The 24,926-nt window shown below is 45.0% G+C and overlaps 2 protein-coding genes across 2 annotated transcripts; one reads left to right on the top strand and one right to left on the bottom strand.

The window, feature by feature from the left end:
• The first annotated feature begins 536 nt into the window (after positions 1–536).
• Positions 537–15,475, top strand: tbrg1 (transforming growth factor beta regulator 1). The gene is made up of 17 exons (XM_088939521.1): positions 537–619; positions 756–837; positions 1,481–1,650; positions 2,487–2,544; positions 2,643–2,725; positions 3,067–3,103; positions 3,808–3,870; positions 5,259–5,495; positions 5,886–5,956; positions 6,633–6,865; positions 8,659–8,798; positions 10,021–10,167; positions 10,547–10,644; positions 11,139–11,249; positions 12,242–12,444; positions 14,248–14,349; positions 14,895–15,475. Exons 2-17 carry the CDS (start codon positions 757–759, stop codon positions 15,005–15,007), a joined length of 1,947 nt encoding a protein of 648 aa, XP_088795647.1. The 5' UTR covers positions 537–619; position 756; the 3' UTR covers positions 15,008–15,475.
• On the bottom strand, positions 14,537–24,726 carry siae (sialic acid acetylesterase). Its single transcript, XM_088939522.1, has 10 exons — positions 24,649–24,726; positions 23,999–24,160; positions 22,975–23,141; positions 22,340–22,478; positions 22,047–22,230; positions 20,064–20,164; positions 19,363–19,496; positions 19,077–19,231; positions 17,740–17,923; positions 14,537–16,458 (listed from the first exon to the last, which is right to left on the bottom strand). Exons 1-10 carry the CDS (start codon positions 24,710–24,712, stop codon positions 16,219–16,221), a joined length of 1,530 nt encoding a protein of 509 aa, XP_088795648.1. The 5' UTR covers positions 24,713–24,726; the 3' UTR covers positions 14,537–16,218.
• Positions 24,727–24,926: the final 200 nt, after the last annotated feature.

The raw sequence follows: 24,926 nt of genomic DNA, 5'->3' as shown, positions 1-24,926 counted from the left end.
CCACGGCTTGTAATTTACCATTAAAAAGACCATCTCAGAGGTACTGCATCCATACTATTATCAGGGAGGCAGTGGTTTCTGATAAAATTATATTGCATAGAACACATCGACTAATGTCTCTTTCTTGTGGAATATGGGACGCAGAACTTATAAGGTACTTTTTATATATTTACTAAAACTAAAAAGTAGGCTAGAGAAATTGTAAGTGTGTGTAGTATCGATAATCTCATTGTACCGTGTATTATTTTGTTCAAATACATTTTAAAATAGCCCCCTCTGGTGGGGAAAAAAGAGGATTTTCACACAAGGCATATTTTTTCTAAATACTCTTTTCTGTGTACTTTATTAGTGCTTATTCTACATATTGAAAGAAAGCTTGAAAAGGGATTAAATCGATTTCTGTCGTTACCCCGATTAAAGTAACATCTGTTGCATACAATCTAGTGTCTGTGTAAAGAATTAGCTACAAAATATACTATCGTGTAGTACTTGTGCTCTTCGAAACTCTTCCTCCGCGAAACACACATTTATATTTTTGTTCCGAGAAGAATCATGAAGCAATTGTACAGTAACAGCAATTTGTGCTTGACTTCAGTATCAGATTAAAGTACATTTAGCGGTGAGAGACGAATCTTGAATTGCACAATTCCATATATATATACACACACAGAAGGAAAAAAGTTTTAGTCACACGTTTTGCACCCGATAGCTGAGCCAAATATCACTTGAGAATAAATTTATTCCGCTGTTCACAGCATGGAGGCCGGGGAAGAGCTTCAGGAGTCGCCGATGATTCATGGCAAAGAACAGCCGAGGCCTCGGGCTGACAGAGGCGGGGTAAGTCTGAAAACTAAACAGTGGTGCTGCAACAATTTGAGTGGTGCTTTTGCTGGTGTTACACGGAGACCAGAAACGCGAAGCCACGAACTTTCCTAAACGCGCCTCCCGTAGAAGAGAGCGCAGAGTCGGTGTACAGAACAGAGTCCCTCCCCTCTCGGAACGAGCGCTACTGCTGCGATGATTTATTAAACAGAGAAAACAATATTCTATCACAAAACTTGCTCACTTTAATTTTGCTTTATAATTAATTTACTACGGTCTGAGGGCTTTTTTTTCCCTTTCTTGACTTTGGATCAGTTTAATGGTAGAGCAAAATAACCCAAATAGCACTAGCAGTGGTAGTTAAAAACACGAATAATCAGAAAAAAAAAGATTTCTTGCTTCTGTGAAGTGCAGTCGTAATCCGATTTTAGAATTTAGCATGTGATTTATTGCAATCTATAATATTGCGGTAGGCTGTTGTAAGTGGTAGGTAGATCACACTGGAGTCATGTCTTGAAAGCGCTTAGTTCCTTTTCTCGGCGCAGTGAAGATGACATTTAATGCTGTGAAATTTCCCCTTTCCAGCAGCATATCTGTACTGTGTTTGGTAAGAGAGTATGTCCTAGTGCTACAGGCTCACAGTTTTCTGCCTTTATAGCCCCCAACCAGCAGCCAGACACCAGGTACCCCTCTCTCTCCAATGGACACTCTGAACACCCTCTCCAACTTCGAGGCCGAGATGGAGCCTGATGACCAGGGCAGCTACTCTCTGTTCCCAGCCCTGGATAACATGACCAGCCTGCCTGGGACCTCAGAAACCCTGGAGAGGTAAGAAGACCGGCCAGCAGTCCTCTTTCGATGAATTTTATGGTTGGTTTAATGACTTGTTGTGAAGGTGCTGTCCCCCCCAGTTAAGGGTGAGGGGCGCAGTCTCAAAAAAGGGGGAAAAAAACAACTTTTCCCCTGCATCCAGCTGATGGCGGGACACCCCAAAAAGGACATAATAGATGTTCAAAAATTGCTGTAGGAAAGAATTGATTTTAAAAAAACCTAATGGAAAAGTTTGGAAGTTAGGGGTTTGAATTCCTTAAAATAAAAAATAAGGAATAAATAAAATAATGCTAGTAAGGCTTATTTTCTCTCCCTTGGTGAAACTGTTTAGAGCAGGGATCTAAAACTCAGTTCCTGGGTGGCCCGGTGTCTTCTGGTTTTTGGTCGGCCATGTTCTCAACTACATAGTTGGTCTAATTACCTTAATTAACAGAATCTAATTATCAGTATACGCGTAATACTTCCAACCTGAGGTGATTGAGAGGTAACTGTACCTCTAATTAAGTGAATGTCCCGTGTAATCAACTGTAAAAGCTCTCAAGAAAAATCCTATGTAACTATAATTTAGAAAGTAATAAGTGGTTACTCAGGTTGGAACAACAAGCAGAAGAGAGCAGGCACTCCAGGAACTGGGTTTGAAGCAACTTTTTGGTTTTAGAAATAATGTAGGAAAAAAAAACCTGAAGCCATCTTCACTTGAACATTTTTGATCAGTTATTGTTTTGTATTTTTTTTGTCTAGAGATTTTCAGGATGGCTGTATGTCTGCATGAGAAGGGAAAGAAGTGATGACTCATTTTAAAAAGCTGTTTGTTTTCTCTGTTTCATTTATAGTGATCCTCCTAGTGATGTTGCAGACAAGCCTAATCTTACCTGGCTGGATGCTGCCCAGGTGTGGTGTTTTGGTTGTTTTTCTTTTGAAAATAATGCCCTGGGCTGAAGGGGCCCCAGATTATGGCCCAATTGAATTCCTTTTCATGGTTGTTTCAGATTGTACTTGAGGAGGCCGGCCGGCCAATGCACATCAAGGAGATCAAGCAGAGGATCATCGACAGGGGCTTGGTGCAATCAAAGTAGGTGCTTTTTTCGAGGAGTTTTAAGAATCTTTTCTTCAAGTTGTATCCCGTTTAAGTCTGCATTGTTTTAGAGGGATTCGCAGTGGCATTGCCACAAGAAAGGTCCATTGGAAATAAATAAGTATGACCAGGACCCCACCCTGTCTGTGATGTGTGGATGTAAAGATCCAATAGAAATCTTTTTAAATAGCATTTTGCCATTTCTGTGTAGCTTTTAGGCTATTATAGGTTTCAGGAAACATTCCGTTCCACTCCAACATTATCACACAGCCACATAAACAGGTGAGGGTTAAAATATTTTTTTCTTCTATGCAAAATAACGTCTCTTTTCCCTGCAGTGCAAAGTCAAGTCTGGAAGCTGTGATGTATCGCGAGGTAAGGCAGGGGATATATTCACCTTCACTGTTCATGTCCCTGTAATTAATTAACCTATATTATGCTCGTTTTGGCTGCACTTTTCACACAACTAGTATATCTTTGAGGACAGTTCACTCATGTTGTGCAGATGAGCCCTTAAATGGTTAACAATTCAAATCTAATGTTAATTATTGCTGATTACCAGTCAGGCAGTGTTTAAATGATACAAAATACTAGTCAGACCTCAGCAGAATAACACCCTATGCAGCAGTTTATCTTATTTCTTTATTAGACCAGTATGCAGTGCACATTAATGATAAGAAATCATAAAGCCAGTAGTTTCTGGCATAATCTGATTTGTGCTGACTTTTCGAATCCTTGTTTTTTATGTGTCACACATTGTCTTTGTTCATTGTTAATTTGATTCTCTTTTTTTAAGCTTTTTGTTCTTTGGGATGTGCTGTAGCTTCTTTAGATAGTTCAGCACTGCAGAGTGGTTGTAATTCTAAAAAAAACCCTGCCTGCGGGGGAAGAGACTCTGATCGTGTTAATTATCTCGCACCCCATAGCTTAACGGGTCTTGAGAACTGAGCCGTAGCCACAGACAGGAGTGGAGCTGTGGTCCAGTGTAGGTTCAGGGCCTGTGGCAGTTCTGGAGGGCAGAGCAGGGGGGGTTCTGAGAGCCTGGAGTCCAGTCAGTGTCCTGCTACTGTATGTTACAGACACAGAAAGGGAGCAGGCGCTTCAAGAGGATTGAGAACAGGAATGGAGTCTTTGCGCTGTTGGTAAGTTCCGACTGACAGGGATGTTTCAGAAGAATGATTGATTTCAGTGAATGGCAGTAGCATGGACATAAACTCCTTAGTCTCTTGCTGACGGGGTGAAATGAATTTATTTAGCTTATTAAAGTCTCCTTTTACAGTTGCTTGTGGAAGTGCATTTGGGATGTCAATTACTGGGGCAGCGGTATGATAATAGAATTAGAAGCTTTGTTTTTTCAGGTGGACCCCAAAGCATTACAGTCCTCGAGTTCTACAACCTCCTTTTTTTTGAGCCTTTTGCCTTAACGCTTGGTGTCCCCTGCTTAATCGCTTGGTGAAAGCTGCGTCTGCCTTCCTGCTACGCAAGTTATTTTCGAAAGGAAAATCGACTTTTGTTGCTGTAGTACCAGATCGGCTGCAGTGCTGTCTTCTTTAGTCTAGCTGAATTGTACATTGTGTGCAAAGACTTCTAGGGCAAAGTTCATTGGTAGTAGATTGTTTTACAGTACATTAGCATTTGCTTTTAATTATGAAAGTAGATTCTACAGTTTATCTTTTCTTTTTATTTGATTTATGACCATGTGTTAAATTCCCATGATCTCATTTCAGTTTTTGTGTTTGCGTGTGTAAATCTCATTCATATGTTGTGATTTTCATCCTTTCTTATCACGGCGTTCTTTAACGGCTTATTAACTGCGTATCCCTTTAACCAGAGCCTGCTAAATCGCTGTGTCCCCAGTGCCTGTTCTTGTGCTGTTTATAGCAGTAGTCATTAAGGCAGGCTGGAGTGTTAACCCAGTAGCGTTTTCTCCTCACTGGGCCATTTCTCACCGTTCCTAGACTGGACACACGACCTGATAGTCCTTGAATTATACCTCGTTATAAGTACCTTAAACTTGATCTCTGCGCATATCGTCATTAACAGAGTGGGGCGCATCAGGTAAGCTGTCCAGTCTCCGTGTCTCCCACTCCACCTCTCAGCTTACGCTGCCCTGCCTTTAGCTTCCTAACCTTAGAGGAGATCACAGGGATGACTGCGCTTTGCTGCTGTCTGCCAGGGAAACTGCACTGGGATGGTGTATTTTTAGTCTTCTCCATGAGTGCATTCACCCGAGGAACTAAACGTGTAGCCATTGAATTTTGCTGCACGCTGACGTCAGAAAGCTGATACTCTGCTTCCTGTAGGTCCGTCCTGTGGGTTATGCAAGGCTGCCACACGGGGGTTTTGACAGCGTGCTGGCGAAACTGGTTTTGATACGGCCCCCTGAGCTTGTGTTTGGACACAATTGTCGTCCTGCTCTCACTGATAAATGGAAGCCGGACTTGACCTAATGGCTCACATGTAGGCAGTCTTCCATTGTCGTGCTCTCCTGCGTTCATCCCATTTTCCTCCGGGCCCGTTTTCCCCTCAGACGGACGACGAGAGGCAGCAGGCCTTAAGGGCCTTCACGGCCCAGTCTTTCCTGACGGCTCCTGGCCAGCCGGCCTTCTCCGGCTCGGGGTCTGGGGGCCCCCTACCTGCCTTCCCCTCCTCGGCCAGCCTCTCCGAAGCCAAACCCAAGGTGAAGAAGCTGCTGAGGAAGAACCAGAATGAGAAGTACCGGCTGAAGTACCTGCGCCTGCGCAAGGCTGCCCGCGCCATGATCTTTGTAAGTCTTTTAAGTAGGTGGCTTCAAGTAGAGATCAGCATGATCATGGCCGTTAGAGGTGAAATGAGAAACTACGGGCTTGGAGAGATCTTTGATTCTCACAGCCCTGACATGTTCCCTGAAGCGGTCTCCCATGAAATTCATGAAAGTGCTATCTTGAAGAAATCAGCTTTATTTTTTGTATTGTATAGTTTTACTCACGGTTTTGGGAGAGCCTGTCCTTAAAAGTTTGTGTTATTTTGTTTTTTTTTTACTTGTATGTCTGGTTTCAATCAAATGATAAAAGGGCAGAGCTGGAGGCCACGACCACCCATAGCAACCGGAGTTTCAAGAGGTTCCAGCTGCCCTGTGGACCCTTGACCCCTCTGACTTTTGACCTTTGACCCCTAGGAGAATGCTGCGCTCTGTGATGAAGTTGCCCATTTGGAAGAGAAGTTTGTGCGTGCAAAAGAAGAGCGAAGGTGGGCTCATCTGTTTTGTCTTGCATCCTCTACATTTGTTTTTTAAATCTCCTTTTGACAGGACCCTCACAGTCAGGCCTTCACTGCAGTGTTCCTGTGTTTTTCAGTAAGGTTCATGTCTTGTTGCAGGACTTGAACATCCAACAAATCATGCTGTTTAGGTTTATTGTAGACCTAATACCTGAATATAATACCCTTATTTTGCTACAGTTTATGTATAAAATAAGTAATGCATAACAAATTGTTACCGTGTGCGGACACCAGTAGTTAAAATCTTTCAGTCACGGATTTACAGTGGATATTAAAAAGTCTACACACCTTTATTGAAATTTCAGCTTTTGTTGATGTAAAGGGAGAAATCATGTCAGACATATTTTTACATTTAATAAGACCTTGTAAGCAACAATATTTAATAATAATACAATTATAATATTTTTCGGAAAAATAATTAAAAACAAAAAACGTTCAGTGCCTTTCTGTGCAATATCCCAGTAATGCTGGCTGCATGACTTGGGTCACTGACTCAGGCTACACTGGCTACAGACTACACTGCCTTGGCATTTGACAGTGGCTGGTGCTAATTTTGAGTTAAGGAAGTTGGCACATTCCTTTAAGCACCATGTAGTGCAGCTGGAGTAGCTGTGCCCTCACTGTCCCCCTCCCGGACTGTGCGCAGGTTCCTGCTGAAGTCTCTGCTGCAGTACCAGTCTCTGTCAGAGGGGGAGCTGCACTCCGCCCCGAGCGCCAGCTCCCACGCCCCGGCGTCCTTCAGCTCCGCGGCGGGGGGCCCTGCCGTTCTCGGGGCCTCCCCCGGTCTGGCCCCCGCCGCCTCGGGGGGCGACGAAGGCACCAGCAAGAAGTCCAAAAAAGACCGGAAGGAGCGCGCGAGAGAGAACGGGCGGGAAGACGGTAGGGAGGGGCTGAGGCGGGAAGTAGCGCTGGCGGCCTCTCGGGTGCAGCTCGGAGGTGGCCGGTTCCTTGCTTGCTGGATTAGTGTCACAGGCTGCGCTGTGGGAGAGTCCGTTCTTTGGAACCGGATAAATCGGAGCAATTGATAATAATAATAATTAACTTTATTTTATATAGCGCCTTTAAAGGTGGCTTCTCAAAGCGCTTTACAGGATGAGACCAACAATAAATAAGAAGAATACACAAGATAAAACACAATTACAATATATAGAGGAGACCGTGGATGGTGGTACTAAGAAAAGCAGAGGGGTGAAGAATGGAACCAGTTAAGTAAAGGCTTTTCTGAAGAAGATGGTTTTGAGTCTGGATTTGAAGGAGTTTAGAGAAGGTGACTCTCTGATATCCTTGAGGAGAGAGTTCCAGAGCTTGGGGGCATAACAGGAGAAGGCCCTGTCACCCATACAATGTAGACGGGACATTGAGGGACAGTAAGGAGGGCAGAATTAGAAGAGCGAAGGGCGATAATAGTTCCGACAGGTACTGAGGTGCCAAGCCATGCAGAGCCTTATAGGTGAGCATGAGGATTTTAAAGTCTACACGGAATTTGACCGGAAGCCAGTGCAAAGACTCCAGGATAGGAGTGATGTGATCACTTGCACTAGACCCGGTCAGGATTCTGGCTGCTGAATTTTGGACATACTGTAGTTTGATCCGAGTAGATTTAGATTTGCTTAATTGGCAGCTGAGCAAATGCATTCAGGAGGAGTAATAGTATTACAGGGGAACTGCAGTTGCTGTTTCTCAGACCAGGTGTGAAATCTCGGTCACAAAAGAAATTCATTGAGAGTATAGCAAAATTGGACAAATTTACAAGTAAGTATGCGTCTGCAAAACCGCCTGGAAGTTGAAATGTGTAATTCAATTCAGTCGCACTCATTCAAATCAGCAGTCGAGATAAAGTCTCTAAAAACGTCGCCTTCTAAGTGTCAGTTTCAAAAATGAGTAAATTTATGCAGTAGCAAAATTCCCTTGCTCTAAAGTGTATGCGTTATTGTAAGAGAAATAGCTCGGTTTTCAAATATTGTCAGTTTGGGATAGGACGTGTATCGTATTTTTTTTTCTCTGCTCTCGAGCTTACATGATTACGAAGCCTGACAGTTCGGAATATGAAACGTATTTTCATTTCCGATACTGAACCAAAGCTTGTGCTCAAACCAGGAGCCAGTCCTACCATTTTTGCCCGTACAAAAGCAACCGATGAATAGAGGGAACAGTGATAGAGGGGGATTTCAGTGCTTGATAGAAAAATAGAAAAAAAATCTATCTTTGTGATTGAAGTGGTCCTTTTTTATTATAATTATGTTTAAGGCTTAAGATGTGCATTAAATATGGTTTTACAACTAATAGCCATATTTCTTTTGGATTTAAAGCGATGTATTCACAAGCCTGCTTGTTTACAATGAAATTCACATCACCGTGCCTCTTTCTGGATCGTAGACAATATGGAGCTGTGTATATCTGGGAATTTCATCTATTTTGTGATGTAAATCGGAAGTTTTGCACGTTGTACTTTCACTGCGGTTTGAAGTGCTCTCATCAGTGCAGGTTCTTTATGCACCTGAAGTGTGACAATAGTGTGGCAGTTCCCCTTTACCTCTCATTCCGATTTTGTATTATTTTGTTCTGTGTCAGCGGCTCACCCAAAGCTTAGCCGCTTGTCGAAAAGTGCATTGGGTGAAAAGCGCAGAAGAAAAGCTGTCCCTCCTCCCCCTCCTCTGTCTGTCTCCGCTCAGTGCTCAGGAAGGTCTCCAAGAAGAAGAAGCTGGCCGAGGGCGGCTCTCGGAAGCTGGTCCAGCCAATCCCTCTGGATTCCTCGGGCCGGCCGGTGTTCCCGATTGTCCTGGGAGGGCTGACCGTGTACAGCCTGGGAGAGGTCAGTGTCTGGCATCACAGGCTGGGGGGGGGGAGCAGGAAGTGGGGTTCTAACAACAGGTCGTGCTGGTTTCTGAAATTGGTCCCAGCTGGAGTGCTTCATCTCTTTATGCAGTGTGTTTACTTTCCGAGGGCTTTTCCGCAGACTCAGTTTATCACTTTCCCTTTGACATTTGTCAAGGTTTTAATAGTTAAAAGACGCTATTGATTGGAATTCGATGCAGTGGACTGGCTTCGTATCCGGGGTACATCCAGCCTTGTGCCTGTGGCTTGCTGGGATAGGCCCACATACAGACTGTAACACAAACATGCACACACTCACATCAGGGACAATTATAAGTTAATTATCCCACCAGAATGTCTTTGGCCTGTGGGAGGAAACTGGAGCACCTTGAGGAAACCCATGCAACCATGCAAACTCCACCCAGATAGCTCCCCAGGTCTAGGACTGAACCCAGGGCTGCAGCAGTGCAAGGCGGCAATGCTAACCACAGCACCCCCGTACCGCCTGCTTTTTGTAATCATAAGAACATAACAGGTTTACAGATGGGCGGAGGTCACTTGGCCGATCTAACCTGTTAAATAGTTCATTGATCCAAGGATCTAATCCAGCCGTGTCTTGAGTGAAACCAAAGTACACTCGTACCCCGGTATAAGAACGTTCGGTATACAACTTTTTGCTAATCCGAACACGAAGAGTTTGTACCTTGTAATTCGTTATAAGAACGGAATTTCGCAAAATCTGAACTTTGAAGTTCGAAAGTGACCGATTTTTGACGAGAATTCAGCGCCACCGAACAGCTGTATGTTTCTGCACGGGGCGACAGGCATTGTAGTTAAGGACGCCGTGAGGCAGCAGTGCTTTGTTTACGACCACAGCGAAAGCTTGTGCTCTCGTTTTCAAAGTGTTTGTTTTGTAGTTGCTGTTCATTATGGGGTTTTAAGGAAGAGAAGAAGATTCTTTAGTGTAATAGTTAACAATTCGGCCAGCAGCCATGTCACCCTGCAACTTACAATTGGCAACCCACTGAAGCCCAGCAGGTGTGAGCCTGGTCAGTAGCTGGATGGGAGACCTCCTGGGAAAAACTAACTTTGCTGCTGGAAGAGGTGTTAGTGAGGCCAGCAGGGGGCGCTCATCCTGCGGTCCATGTGGGTCCTAATGCCCCAGTATAGTGACGGGGACACTACCAGTGGAGTCACGGAGGAGCCTGGTTGTGTTGCAGATCATCACAGACCGGCTGCACTTCCACGACGAGAACGCCATCTACCCCGTGGGCTTCTGCAGCACCAGGATGTTCGCCAGCATGAAGAGCCCCGAGCAGCAGTGCCTCTACACCTGCCAGATAAAGGACGGGGGCAGTGGCCCGCAGGTACACCGGTCACGCTCAGCACGAGCAAGCGGTTTCACCACGGCGTCAGTTCTGCCTCTTATGAATCATTGCATCCATCAGTTAGCCATCATCTCGCCTCCACACCAGTGACAGATGAGGGATCATTGTGGTTTCTGTGCAGTTAGTAAGCAGCTCACTAACAATCCTTACATATGAGAACCAGAACCTGGTCATTTTGATTTGTAGGTTTTCCTTAAAACGAGCATTTCTTTCCATTTTATTCGGATTGGGAATGCAAAGAAAGGTTGAGTGCACAGTACTTTTTGTGTGCTCGGGAAAAGTTCCTATAAATGCTCTCCCTCCGTTAGCAGAAGTGCTAGCGTATTTTTTTTTTAATTTGAAACTGATTCTGTTGCAGTTTGAGATTGTGCCCGAGGAGGACCCTCAGAATGCTATAGTGGCTTCTTCTGCCCTGACCTGTCATGCCAACCTGCTGAAGGCAATAGCGGCCATGAGGTACTTGACCAATATGGGACTTGCACAACAGCAATCAACAGTGCTTCAGTACACAGTTGCTGCAGGATGTTGGGTTGCATATACACATGCATAACACTAAAAGTAGTTTTAAGTGCAACTTAAAATTCTGTGGTGTAAGTGCAATGCATTTAGCTCTGTTCTGCCCCTACCTGGGTTTGATCATGATTACTGCACATGTTGCATAAGGATAGGAAAGATGATTAAGCTCAACCATTTTAGGAGTTGCATCGTCATTATTTGCATAAGAAGCTATGTACCTGTTTTGTTTAATTCCTAGCTGTAAATATAGATGTGATACCTGCAGAAGCCATGTCCTGGAGGACTGCTTCCCCATGAAATCGAGTAACAGAAATCAACAGAGAGAACATGAATATGTTCGAAATGAGCGATATATTGTTACGATGATGTGTTGTGTGCACGATCTACCTCACTAGTTTCCAAATTTCTTTTTTTTTTTAAACACGAACCCGCAGGGGCAAGCCTCTCACGTCCATTGTGCCGTCAGGAGCAGATTTCTTTGGATTCTCTCACCCCACCATCCAGAATCTGATCCAGAGCTGTCCCGGGGCGCGCAAGTGTGCAAAGTGAGTGCTCATACACGTGGCGTCTATTGATGCAGAACTCGAGCTCTGGGAATTTCAGGGAGCAAGCAGGTTTGAGACGGATCTGTTATTGTGTCAGACAGTTGTTTTCAGGGATAGAGTCTGTTGTAGAATCGTACATTTGTATAGTGGTTTTCACCACCACTTCTTCCACACCTGAAGTGTAGCACCTACCTGGTGCTAGGAGTTCCACACAGCACACTAGGTAGAGAAGTGAAAAAGCAGCTTCGCTCCTTGAATTAATGAGGAAAGTTAGGTAGTCCGAATTGTACAATCCCAGAGTGGACTTTGGTTGGGACAGGGGTTAACACCCCTACTCTTTGAACACATCATAGGATCTTTAATGTCAAAGCAGTCAAAACCTCAGTTTGACTCCTCATCCAAAGAATGAGGATGTATCTTCTGCAAGTGTTCCTGGTCACCAGTCTGGGGCATTGGGTTGGTAAATTCTCCAAGCACCCCCTGTTGCTCCTCCAACAACACTTGCAACAGCAACCTGAATGTCCCTGGGTCTCCCATCCCAGTACTGGTATCTGGTGTCTTGGGGTAGGGTCATAGGATGGAACATCCCGGTCCTTTTCCCTTTGATAAATTAATAATAAGGTGCAGCAAATTGCTTTTCAGAGGTAATGTATTACTTTACAGGGTAACAATATATAAACTGGTTAGATCACTGTAATCGTTGATTATTTAAAATTAGTTGTCCCAAACTTCTGATTTTGAAAAAGTAATACTTTACACGAGCGAATTATAAGAGTAATGGGTCACTTTTTAAAAGTAACTTTCCCCAGCAAAGCCGTAGAGCCCTTTGTACGTGTGATCAGGAAAACACAATCGCAAACGAGCTCGAACTCGGGGTACCCGGATCTCATTTGTCGATTTTCATTTTTCAGCAGGCGAGTCTCTCTTTTGTACGTCTAAGGAAAAGGTTGTTCTGAGGCGTTTAACTCTCGGCTGTGTGAACGTCTCCTCAGTTACCAGTGGGTGCGTTTTGACGTCTGGCGTCCAGGGGACGGGCAGCTTCCTCACAGCTTGTCGGAGGACGACGCCTCCCTCAACTTCGAGGCCTTCCAGAGGCAGCAGGGCTTCGAGGAGTGTGAGGCGGCGGAGCGCGGCCTGGTGGGGGACAAACAGTCCGGCAGCATCAGCTCTGGGGGCGTTCCACACAGCTCGATAGGTACACTGATTCACCCTAAAACTGCACCTCATCTCCTGCTGATCAGACCGGGTTGCAACAGATTTTATCATGTACCTGCTAACTGTGATGTGTTGTTGTCGTAATTTAGTAGCGATATTGGTCTGTGATATATTGCCATGTTGTTGGAATTCAGAAATGCTATTCCTCTCTAATGTAGTTTGTGAAGTGATTTATATCAGTTGTGTATTACAGAATAGTAATGTGGAATTGACTCTTTTGTCAGTGTAATTTGGTAGTGATAATGGTTTACAGATGTAATACGTTTCAGTCGTAATTCATCACTTACATGGTTTTCCATCATATTTATATCAAAGATAAAAAGAAGTAGATGATGGGGGGGCCTTTCCTTGCCTGTGCAACCTCAGGAAGGCCTAACCTGCAGTTCAGCCTGTGTCCTCCAGATGTCCTTGTAGGAACTCTAAATGCAACAATTATTAGGCAATCAACAGAAACTGTGATGAAATCTGAAATGAGAAATTATGGGTTTATTGTGCAAACCAAAATATGTGGTTTCAGAAGACCATTACAAATGCATTAATTTTAACTCATACTTTGTGGAAATGGACTGTACCCAATACAGTGGTGTTAAAGGACATAAAAACATTGTAGGAGGTTGTGTAAGGATGCACTCAACTTTCCCTGATTGCAACATCAATGTGTAAGTATAAGTAAAGTACATAAATAAATGTCTGGTTGACAGTGGATTGAAAGTCCATACAACTGAGGAATTAATAAATGCGTACCAAGATTTGGCACAGATTTACTGGCACTGCACAGACAGCACAATAAATAGACATTGTGTTAAACCTTCATTAAAATAACACAAAGGCGTTTTATCGAGCCAGCTCACAGAGACACGTAAGGGTGTCGGGATCTTCGACCCAACAGAAGTATGTGGTTGGGATGTGAATTCCCTTCCCACTTCCCAAGATTCTATTCCAGGCTGTGATGAGGGATGCAAATCCGAAGTGGATAAAATACAAACACTATACAAAAGAAAATGGCAGGAGTCCTGCAAGAAACCGGAAGATGATTTTCCAACTTCCGATGAAAGGGTTAGATGATATTTGCAGGTTGTTTCTAATTCTGTGGAATGTGAAAGAAATGGCTATGTACGGGCAGGTAGTTACGCACAGCAACTTTTAGCCACAAAAGAAGAACTGGCATAAGTTAAATTTAACAGCAAAATTCCAACACGCTGGTGGTTTTTGTTCACTGAACCGTAAATGATATTGCGGTTGGGAAAACTGCCTTTTTTCAGTTTACACTACTGCAGCTTTATAGTTACCACCCTCGGCTACTGATGTCAGTCTTTTTCACCTTAACAGAAAATCAGAGCCTTTCTGCTAACACGTAGAAACTGGCCCCTGACATTCATTTGAATTTGTGGCTGCATTGTCTGCTATGACTAATTGAAACGATTGAGGTGCTACAATGGGACGATAGCATAGTAAGTGGTTTCAGAAGAGGTGTTGGTGTTGGAGGACTGAAGCATGGATTAGAACTTCATCAAGAATAACACCTTTCCCGCGATTCTTCCTTTTGCATAGGTGAGACTATACTGTTTGTGTTTGCTTAAGGTTTTGAGGTAGTGAAATTATTGCAGTGTTCAGATGAATCGCCACCTTGTGCTGTGCATGCTACAAGATTATTGGGCACTAAAAGAAAATGGTGGGTGGAATTGTGGTGTGTGTGTGTTCTGGGAGCTCAGCCGCCGAGAATCTCTCTGCCGTTCTCATGACTGCAATGCTGTGCGTCTCTCTCCCTCCCCCCCCCCCCCAGTGCGGCTGTGCTCCAGTGTCGACACCCTGCCGGGTCACAGCGCCCCCTTGTCAGCGAAGAGCAGCGTGGGAGAGTTCTCTGCCTGCAGGATCCAGCCACTGGGTGAGTAGTCGGGTGCCCAGGAACTAACCCAGTTCAAGCAGTACAGACACTGGAATCTTCAACTCTTTTACAGAAGAGGAACCTAGCTTCCTTGATCCCTTCAGGATTTGACGAATTTGTGTAGCTGTACACAATAATATAAGTTGATCTGCAGGACTTTGAACTATTTAATCAAAGTACTCTTCACTTTGTTATTCAAATCACCAGCTTTATTGAACTTTACAGGTGTAGCCATATTTGTTTCCAGTTCCTAGGTATTCCTAAGTTTTGCCTGAGCTGAGAGCTTTAGCTTAAATTAGCAGGATGACCTGTTACATAAGTGGGCGCAAATGGATGTTATGTTGAAGTGTATTAAAACCAAAAACAGGAGGCACTTCTTTACCCAAATAGTTGTGGGAGTATGGAACAAGTTGGCCAGCTGTCCTGTTAGTTAACTGACTACTACCAAAGAGGATAAGTGGGCTAGATGGCCTCCTCTCTTTTGTAGCCTTGGCTCCTTGTAAGCTTCTGTATTGTGACTTTCAAAGCTCTCTCCTCTCTTCAAGTCCGGCCACCCCAGCCCCCTCTCTCCTCCCACGCCAGGCTGCTGGGTCAGCAGCACTTGGGCCTATCCCCGCTGCAGCCCTCAGCGTCCGCCTCGCACTTCGGCAGCCCCTGAGCAGAAGCGTCCCGATCCCAGTCCCGGGACGTCCAAGCGAAGCAGCCCTGCGCCGGCTCAGAGTCCAGATCGGTGACCTTCCCTGCTCTTCTGGAGGAAGCGTCACACAAGCTGTGAGGGCTGTTTATGATTGACTTCTGCTCCGCCACATTATAAGGATCCAGCTGTTTATGGTCACAGGATGAATTACCAGCTGCACTGGACTCTGGGACAGGACAGTTGTGGAAGTTTTTATAAAGTCAGCTTTGGGCTTATGGACTCCTTTTTAAGTATTGACAGTGCTAAAACATCCGTTTTTTTTAATTATAATCCAATTGTACAGTCAGTCGTCAAATGAAACTTGGAAGTTTGAATGTGTTTGAACAGCAAAAAGGCAGCTGCGATGATCTGTGCTCCTTGTACATTTCTTTGGCTCACACCTAACTAGTGTGAGTAAAGCTTTGGAATAAAATGGCTGTAGGATTAAAACAGACTTCTAACCATTTTTGTCTATCCATAATCCTAGGTGTTACTGGAAGAGAACTAAACTGCAAATGTTGTTTATTCCTGCTACCACGTGTTGTGCTAGACCGTACCTGTTTAGCTCTGTTGCAGTCTTTCTCTGATTTAGGAAACAAAACTTCTTTTAACGGACTGCTGCTGATAAACAGGGAATAGGACAAAATGGCTTTCCATTTTTCAGTTTTTATTTTAAACACTTATCTTTGCTTTACTTTGTAAATGTTTCCCCATTTAAACACATGAAAACTGCAGACTGTGAAACGGGAGCACTTGTACAGTGCTCAGGCAGTGGTCGGCAAACAACAGAGGCAGTTCCAGCGCCATTTGTGCGGTTTCATACTTTTAAGCCAGAGTGGATTTCTTCAAGGCTGTGTTCATCAGCAGTAGTTAAATGAGACTTCCAGGCAAACGACTTTTGAACAGATTGGAGATAGATTCTGTGTACAGTAAGTGAACAATATTTAATATATTAGTTAAAAAATATCCTGGGTGTAAGTGTCAATGACTTCATTTCACTAGATTGGGTTCTAAATGAGGTAGGTAGTGTGATGAAAATGGAGCCATAATGCCATAATTTTTTATTCTCGAAGTACTCTGAGTTTCACCTAAATTTGACACAATGTGCATTATTGCAATAATCGATGCTTTAGTAGAACGCATTCAAGTGCAAGATTTGTTTGTGCAAAATGACATTAAGGAGGTCAAATATGTTAGCTTTGCTCTGACCTAATGGCAATAAAAGGGGGAGCGGGCAGGACTCCATCAGCACTGTAGATTGGACAAGCCTTAAAGTCACAGGGCCAGTCTCTCCAGGCGTAACGCAGGCCAGAAACTTTCAATGTACAGTTTTCTGTGGACAGCACAACAGAATTGCTCTTGGCCTTAATGATTGGTGCTGGGAGCCACGAAGAGCTGGAACCACCAACTTCCCTCTGCCTGGAGCAGCAGACCTGTCGGTCACAGCACAGAGAACACAGAGGTAAGTCAACAGACAGCCCTGAAGTCAAGGATGAGGGTATGTGGTTTTTAATCTGTTGTGGTACACTTGCATCACTTGTCGTAATTCATCACTTACATGGTTTTCCGTCATATTTATATCAAAGATAAAAAGAAGTAGATGATGGGGGGGCCTTTCCTTGCCTGTGCAACCTCAGGAAGGCCTAACCTGCAGTTCAGCCTGTGTCCTCCAGATGTCCCTGTAGGAACTCTTAGGTTATAAACCCCAATTAAAACATGGATCACTTAGGGATTACAAATCGGTAAAAGCAAACTAATAGTGCAAGCTTGTGTAAGTCAGATCATTGTTTTGGTGAAATTCAGTTACACATCTTCACTTTTTCCCCATAAGGAACCAAAAAAACATGCAAAGATTCTGCCAGCATGACGAGTCTGCGAAGACTAAGAGTGTTTGGGGTTCGACAGGACGTAATGCTCCTCTTTTACCGTGCTGTAATCGAGAGCATTATCAGATATGGTCTTTCAGTGTGGTTTGGTACTCTATCAGTTCATTTTAAATAGCAAATTACCCGCCTCATCCAGACCGCTTTGAAGGTGATGGGAGTGAAATGGCACCCCTCCCTGCAGACAATCTTTGAAAAATCCATCATAGAACAGGCAGGAAAAATTACATCAGATCCTTCCCACATCCTCAGCTCTGAATATCAACTTCTTCCTTCTGGCGAACGTTTTAGGGTTCCCAAATGTAAGTCAAACAGGTACAAACATTCCTGTGTTCCACTGTCCATTAAAGCTGTCAACGCAAATGTCAAGGATAAACACAATTTTGACTCTTACGACCCACTTGAGTGCAATATGTTTTGTGATGTGTTATAAATGTTACATGTTGTTATGTGTTATACTCTACATGTGCAACAGAATAGAAGGTTTTTCTTATTTTTTGCAATAGTATAATGTGCAATGTTTTTCTTCTCTTTTTGCATTCTATTTAAATGTACAGGAATGCTGGGTGTCCATAACAAATTTCCCTCAGGGGACAATACAATCTTATTTATACAATTAGCAAATTTGGCCTCATAGTCTCAAGATAGTCTCATCCTGGTCTGCGAGAGCTTCAGTCCTGAAGGTTTAAGTTGTAAACTACAGTATAAGTGAGGGTAAAGATTAAACTGGCTGATACGAACACTGAACTCCTTGAACTTCTTAGAATAGAGCTTTGAGGGCTTTATTCTAGTGTGCCTCCTCTTTTTAGATTAAAAAAAAAATGAACTTACTTCAAAGATGCTCTTGTGAAGCGTGACGGAGATGTTTGTGGAGTAGATGATGCTGATGGTAGCTGCTTGAACGGAAATGTTCTGCGGGAAAGGACCCTGGAAAGACACTTTTTCGCCGTAGGCCACAGCCCGCGCCCCCAGTGTCAGCCGGTAAGCCACATCCTGTTTATAGCGTGGGTGGATACTAAGAGATACAAGCATTGCAGTTAGTGCTGCACCACCAGGACAGAAGTCAGCATCGGTGGCCCTGATGAACTACTACCTATCGATGTAACAAGTGGCTCCTAGTCAGATTGCAGACCCCGGTTTACACGGGCCAACTTGAAATTTTTAAGTGGTAATTTTTCACATTACAGTCAGTCATAGCTGGAAAAAGCAAAAGACAGGCAGTGCGAATAAGTCTTCAGGACAAAAATCGCAATGGACAAGTGGAGTTTTTGAACCTCCCCCAGCAGTTTTAGTTTTGAAAAAGTCTAAACCAGCTGGTTAAGACTTGTGCTTTAGTCAGCTCCTTCCTGAAAGGAGGTACAGTGAGCCTAAATAAGATTAAAGGGGAAGTGCAAAGCTATTTTCAGATTTCCGGGTTAGAAAGAATCGGCATCGATGAGTCAATTTTAAACCACGATGAAAGTCAAATGTACACAGTAATGTGGAAAACCTCCAATTCAAGTCACAAAACAGGCCAAATTTCTAGGGATGTGCAGCTCAATATTCTGCATTTCAGAACGAGACAACAACACTTGCGGTGATGTGAAGTGGCTCTATTACATTGTAAACAAGCGGGCTTGTGAGAACATCTCTCTTAATCCAACAGAAATATTGCTTTCGATTCCCAGACCGTTTTGCCGACAACTACTACTCTACTTGTTCCAACTTGATCTGCGTGTAGAGTTAACACTTCAGTGTTGAAATGTCTGCTGCACAACCTGTACTTACTCTCTCTGTACATTGCACTGTAGTGACTAGTGAGCAGGAAAGGCCGCATCACGTCGCAATGCTTTGCAAACTCTTGCTCTCGCCAAGGGGCGAGACCAGGGGTTTGCGACCCCATGGCGACTTTACAGTGCTTTCACAACGTTCACAATTTTCTGCTCAATTTGGAACTGGTGAAATTTTGCGGACTGCCAATGAATTTATTTTCTTACCAAGATTTAATAACCGGTCTGAGAAATTGGGACTGCAGTTTCCCTTTTAAGGAACGCCTGCTGTTGGGAGTTGGAAAAGATTGGCGCAGGTGGCCATTCCTTTGGAAGTTTCTTTTGAATCCTGCTATGATCGAAGAGCTGGAAACAAAGTTAAGCTTCTTTTTGACCAGTGAAATGGGGGTGATGTCCTACCTGCCCCATGGCGACCTCTCATCCCCCAAGTCCAGACTGACAGCCATAAAAGTATTCTTCATGCGTTTGTTAGGAGCAAAACCAAAGTCAGCTGTCTGCTGCCATCTCAGGTTAGGATAAGCATCGCTCTGTGATTTTTTCACATAGGTTGAGATCTGAGGAAACCACAATGTGGGCTTTATTTTAAGGAAGTCGCAGAAGGTCTGGTGGGTGGACTTCAAAGCTTGAGTGTCGTCTAAACGCACAGGTTTGTGTGTGTGGGGGGGGGGGTGGCTAGGCACTGTACCTGCACGAATCCGAAGGGCAGATCTGCCGGAGTTTGGCCTCCTGAGCCCTGGTGAAAGGCCAGTCTCCAGTCATCAATCATTGCCGGGAAGGTGCAGTTGTACAGGTCCTGATGGTATTCTGTATTTGCCTCACCTGTGAGCGGGCGAGTGAGTTAGCACATTGCCTTGAAACACATAGCTGATAATGGTCTGTCTAGACTTTAATGCTCTTCAAGAAGGCCGCTAAGCCAAGTACAACAAAGTGCACACATCCACCTCTTTAACAGACTATTTAATGATAGTCACCAAGTCCATAGGCTCAGGTTTTCAAAGCGAAGTCCTAAAAGAGGATGTGGAAACTGAAATTATGGTAACTTTTCTGCAGATTGTATATGACCCTGAATTAGCCCTTTGCTTTGCTTTTGTGTATGAATATATTTATCGACATACATACTGTAGCTCAAGGATCCACTCAGTTCGGACTCTCTTCAGTTACATACCACTACAAGCTGTTACTGTAGGTCATATAGCGTTTGTGGTGCCTTAGACGAGTCAAGTACAGTTTTTTAAAAGACATACAGATTTGAAGTTCTTTTTGAGGTGAACAATATGGAGGTGATTAGTGCCAATAATCTTGGTGAAATCGGTGACAGGGATGTGATCTCTTAGTGTGCAAAGACCAAGATCTGAGAACGAAAAAGCAGTGACTGCAGTTTCTCACCCTGATACCAGATAGCTCCCCTGATGGTCATGTTGAGCAGGGGATGGATCATGGCATTCCACAGCACTGTATTTTTCCAGTGACCCTCCTTCACCTGCAGCCTGGCAAGAGATGGATCACATCAGAGCTGAAGCGTAAGGAAATGGGGTGTTGTCAGCCGAGATGTGATGGTGCCGAATGGCGTCATCTCTGTCACATTTTCTGATTTGCGAGGCAGCATTTAAGGGCAACAGGTTTATTTGCAGACACGAAAACTAAAGTCCTGCATGTAGCCACGGGCTCCTTCTGGCTCGTCGAACACCGTGAAGCTGAAAGATTTGCTAGCAGCGCTGTGCCTGGGCTGTGGTGTTGTGTGGCCAGCGTGCTGCTTTCAGACACAGCCCCCAGTATAGATGTGTCACGTTTTTTTTTTCAAATCAGTGAGCAGCCGTATAGCACAGGAAACTGTGGTTTCATAATTGATTGAGCCTCGTCTAGGTTGCTCTCATATACTGAAGAAAAAGACCAAGGAAAGAGAAGAAGTACAGCCAAGTCTGACTCATTCAGTCTCTCTGTGAACTGTGCTTGCAGGAGTGCTGTCAGCTTGGAGGGGTGGTGCATTTTACTTGCTGTTGTGCCCATCACAGCAGGTTTTCCACAGAGCCCTTAACAGATTTCTTAACAACAGATACACGGAGCAGAGCACAGCGGTCTGAGGATAGTGATTACCTAGTAGTCCCAGGAACCTCAACAACAATTGTTAAGCACAGCCTTTGGTCCTGTGTGGAATAAGAGATCAGAGATGCCTCAACAGTCTTAGTCTATAAATTAAAGGGGAACTGCAGTCCCAATTTTTCAGACTGGTTAATAAGTCTCAGTAACAAAATAAATTGATTTTTTTTTTCCCCCCCAAACTTCGAATTAAGCACAATGAACTTTGTCAAAGTACTGTATGGTCACCATTGTTGTTGCAAACTGCTGGTCTTGACACGGGCAACAGCGAGAGCTCCCAGGAATTGCGACACGACGTGGCCCTTCCTGCCACATCACGTTCTAACGTGGTCTGCATGCACAATTAACAAGTAAGTAATATTTAGCAGCAAAACCATCTTGAAAGCGAGAGCAATATTTCTATGGATTAAAAAAAGATGAATTCACAAGCCTGCTTGTTTACATTGTAATAGGGCAGCTTCACCTCACTGGAAGTTTTGTGGCCTCGGTCTGAATCGCAGACCATGACAGCAACATGGCGCTGTGCATACCTTGAAACTCTGTCATGTAAATCGGAAAGGTGCACATTTTACTTTCGTTGCGATTTGAAACGCACTCATCGATTTCTAACCCAGAAACACGAAAATAGAGTTGCAGTTCCCCTTTAAGATAAGATCAGATCACTTTACTGGCCATATACAATTTCTTGTATTGGGAATTTTGTCTTTTTTCGCCTACCCCCGCTTGCTCTCCATGAGACACACAGACAGGGAGAGAAGCCTGGGCTCAGAGCGCAGGGTCAGCCATTTATACGGCACCCCTGGAGCAGTTGGGGTTAAGGGCCTTGCTCAGGGGCCCAACGGAGTAGGATTCCTCTGCCGGCCACGGGATACGAACCGGCAACCTTCCAGCCACAGGCGCAGATCCTTGGCCACCGCACTGCCCTTTAAGGCTGCAGACTTACGTTCTCAGTCATTGTTTTCATTTAAGTTGAAAATAGACTTGTAACCGAGCTCCCACTTGTCAGAATGTTTTTATAACGCTATCAGCCATGCTCCTTCCTCCCAGTTCCATCCAGACAGTAGAAAAGGAGGCCGGATCCCTACTTTCGATGTTGGAATGCGAGGCCAAGCAGGGAGATCCCAGACGGTCGGGACACCAGAATCCGGGAATCCAGACCCGGGAAACCTCGGCTATCTCACAAGAAACTCCATTCTGGGATGTTTTCTAAGCGAGCTGCCGGCAGCGGTGAGCAGGGTCGGTCACCGCTGCGAAGACCCTCGGTGGGCTCACCTGCTCGGTGCGTCGGCCAGGCCACAGTGCTTCAGAGCCCTCCTCGAGGACCACGCCTCCACGGGGGTGCCGCCCCAGCACGACTCCACCAGGCCCACGGGGTCCCCCCGGCTCTTGTAGAGGTCGCGTCCGAACAGCCAGCAGACGGCGGAGAAGTGGGTGAAATTCCCTGCGCCCAGGACCTCTGCCGCCGGTGACAAAACACAAACGCAAAAAAGCTCGTCTCCCACAGCGTGCCCGAATACGAGACACCAGCGGGGGCATTTTTTTAAAAAAAAATAAAGCCTGGTTACCTGCAGAAGGGACAGACCAGGGCAGCTCTACTCTGGCCAAGTCGGTGAGCTTCACATGGCTTTTCTCCAGGGCCACAGAGAAGACACGTATCCTGGGGAACTTTGCAGCCTGGGATAGCTCTTCAGTGGCGTTCATCACCTGGGCAACAGGAGACGTCGGCAATACTGTCACAAACCCAATTCGCTCAGTTCTACCGGCTTAAAATATCCCGTGGCCTGCTCCGAGAAATGCGTTGCGCATTCTGCATCTATGACCTTGTATAAATGGGAGTTACCCAGACACATAACTACACTTGGCTCTACACATTAGTGGGGGAGGACTGTGTAGTCAAAAAGCTTTCGGCTCCTCTTCGCTGTTACTTGAAGGAGGTTGCAGGTGTACCGTTTCGTCATGCGAAGCATTCTCAGGTTGCAGGAGTTAAAATGAACGTGTCCCCACTGGCTTACTAAGAACTGAACAAAAACGCAGTGGTCAAGTCAGTCCTTTTAGGGTCTGCAGGTGCTAGGCCAAAGAACCTCAAGGAGATGACACGCAAACAGCACTGTTAATTATATTAAGAATATTCTTTCATTGAGCGATCTCCTGTTTGGTGGGTCTGCCTGCTTACTCCCCTAGACAGGCTGCAGCCTCGTACCTGGGACAGGGTCATCTCCATGTTGCTCTGTCCCCCGCAGAGCCACACGTCTCCGAAGAGGACGTCGCTCAGGTTGCGGACTGTGGTAGCCAGTCGGCTCTGCTGGACGGCACTCAGGACGAAGGGCCCTCCAGGATTCACTGGGTCCAGAGTCACCCTCCAGATGCCTGTGGGAGTGAGGAGGGTGAACTTCTCAAGACCCCTTTAAAGGAAAACCGCAGTCCCGATCTCTCAGACGGATTGTTAAATCTCGGCAACAAAAGAAATCCATTGATGAAAAAAATGGACAAAATCCTTATAGTGAACTTTGTGAAAGTGGCGTAAGTCATCATGTTGTCACACACCCCTGGTCTCGGCACGTGCCGGAGCCCGCGCCAATTGTGATGTGATGCGGCCCTTCCTGCTCGCTAGTCACTGGAATGACTAATGAGATGTACGAGCGCATAAGTACAGGCTGTGCGGCAGATGTTTCACCGCAGAAATGTTCCTGCGTGGTTTGCACGCAGAGTTGACGAGTTAGTAGTATTTCTCGGCAGAAACCGTCTTGAAGCCGAGAGCAATTTTTCTACTGGCTTCAAAACGAGATGTATTCACAAGCCTGTTTGCTTACAATGTCACAGGGCCACAACACATCACCGGACGTTTTGTTGCCTTGTTCTGAATCGCAGATCAGGGTGCTGTGCACACTTGGAAATTCCAGATATTTTGCGATGCCACCTGGAGGTTTTTACAAGTTACTGTGTCCACTTTACTTTTATTGTGGTTTGAAATGCACTCATCAATGCTGATTCTTCCTCACCTGCGGTTCCCCTTTAAGAAGAAGCTTAGCCCTGTGGGCGTGTAACACCCCTCCCCAAAGGTAGCCAGTCTCCTTCAAGTGTGAAGTGCCTCCTAGACACAGGCTCCTACCAGACTTTCCAGATCAAGGAAAAGAATGGGCAAGTTTCAAGTTGTCTAAAAAAAGAATGCCATGAGCCTCTGAAATTGAACTTCATGGTTATGAGCTGGAGGGGGGTTTGCTGACCTTTGTCCACATTCACAGTGTGTGAGACCTTCCCCCGGTCTCCCACCACAGTGACGGTAACTTGAGCCGCATCCTCGCCGTATCCCCAGACGACCGCTCGCTGCGGTGCCTTCTGGAGAACCATGTGATCGCCGTAGTAAGAAGCAAAGCGGAATTCTTGTTCTGCAACAGAGCAAGCACATCTCCCGGTTAAAAAGAAAGAAAGAAAGAAACAAGCATTAAAACGAATAAACGCAGATAGCCACCGATGTCCCCGCTTCTGTTTTTCTCCAGCAACAGCCGGTCAGAGTCCGGAGTTAGTGCAGTGCAGCTTTCAGAACTGTAGAGAGTGGGGGCAAACAGCAATTTGACAAACCATCTTAATCTTGTTCTGTTTGTGATCCAGACCAATCGCATTCAAGCCAGATCTTTTGTGGAACAAGTTGTCCTAAAAGATCTATTGTTTTTTTTATGTGTGCACTTCGCGGTCACTCACAAGAGAACGCCTTAGCTCTTTTAACTTCATAGGGAAACCATTCACACCCAACAGTAGGCTTACGAAAGAAAAAAACAGCCGCTGCCCACGGTAAAGCAGTAGGTATTAAATGGCTATATGGTATTCTCCGGTGAGCTAACAAAAGCAAGCCCGACTGCAAAGCTTCGCTACTTACGGAATCCATACAAATTAGCTACACAACAGAGTAGCCACAGAGTTCGCAAACGACTTAAAGTCATCGCGCATGCAGTCCAGGAAGAGAAAGTATTGCTGCACAATACAGGCTGATCACATGCCTCCTTCCCCGCTTTTAAGATCTAAAGAGCGCACCCAGTTTTCATATGCCTTGTAAATTGTGCGCGTCTGATTTCTGGAAGGTATCGCAACCTCAATTAGAGCGCGTCGATCATTTAATTTGGGCTGTGGTTGTTTTTAAGAAGGGGGAATGCAGTT

Source organism: Atractosteus spatula, chromosome 22, assembly GCF_055471065.1.
Source record: "Atractosteus spatula isolate fAtrSpa1 chromosome 22, fAtrSpa1.hap1, whole genome shotgun sequence".
NCBI lineage: Eukaryota > Metazoa > Chordata > Actinopteri > Semionotiformes > Lepisosteidae > Atractosteus > Atractosteus spatula.
Note: the sequence above shows the minus strand (reverse complement) of the source record. Positions and strands in the feature narration are given on the sequence as shown.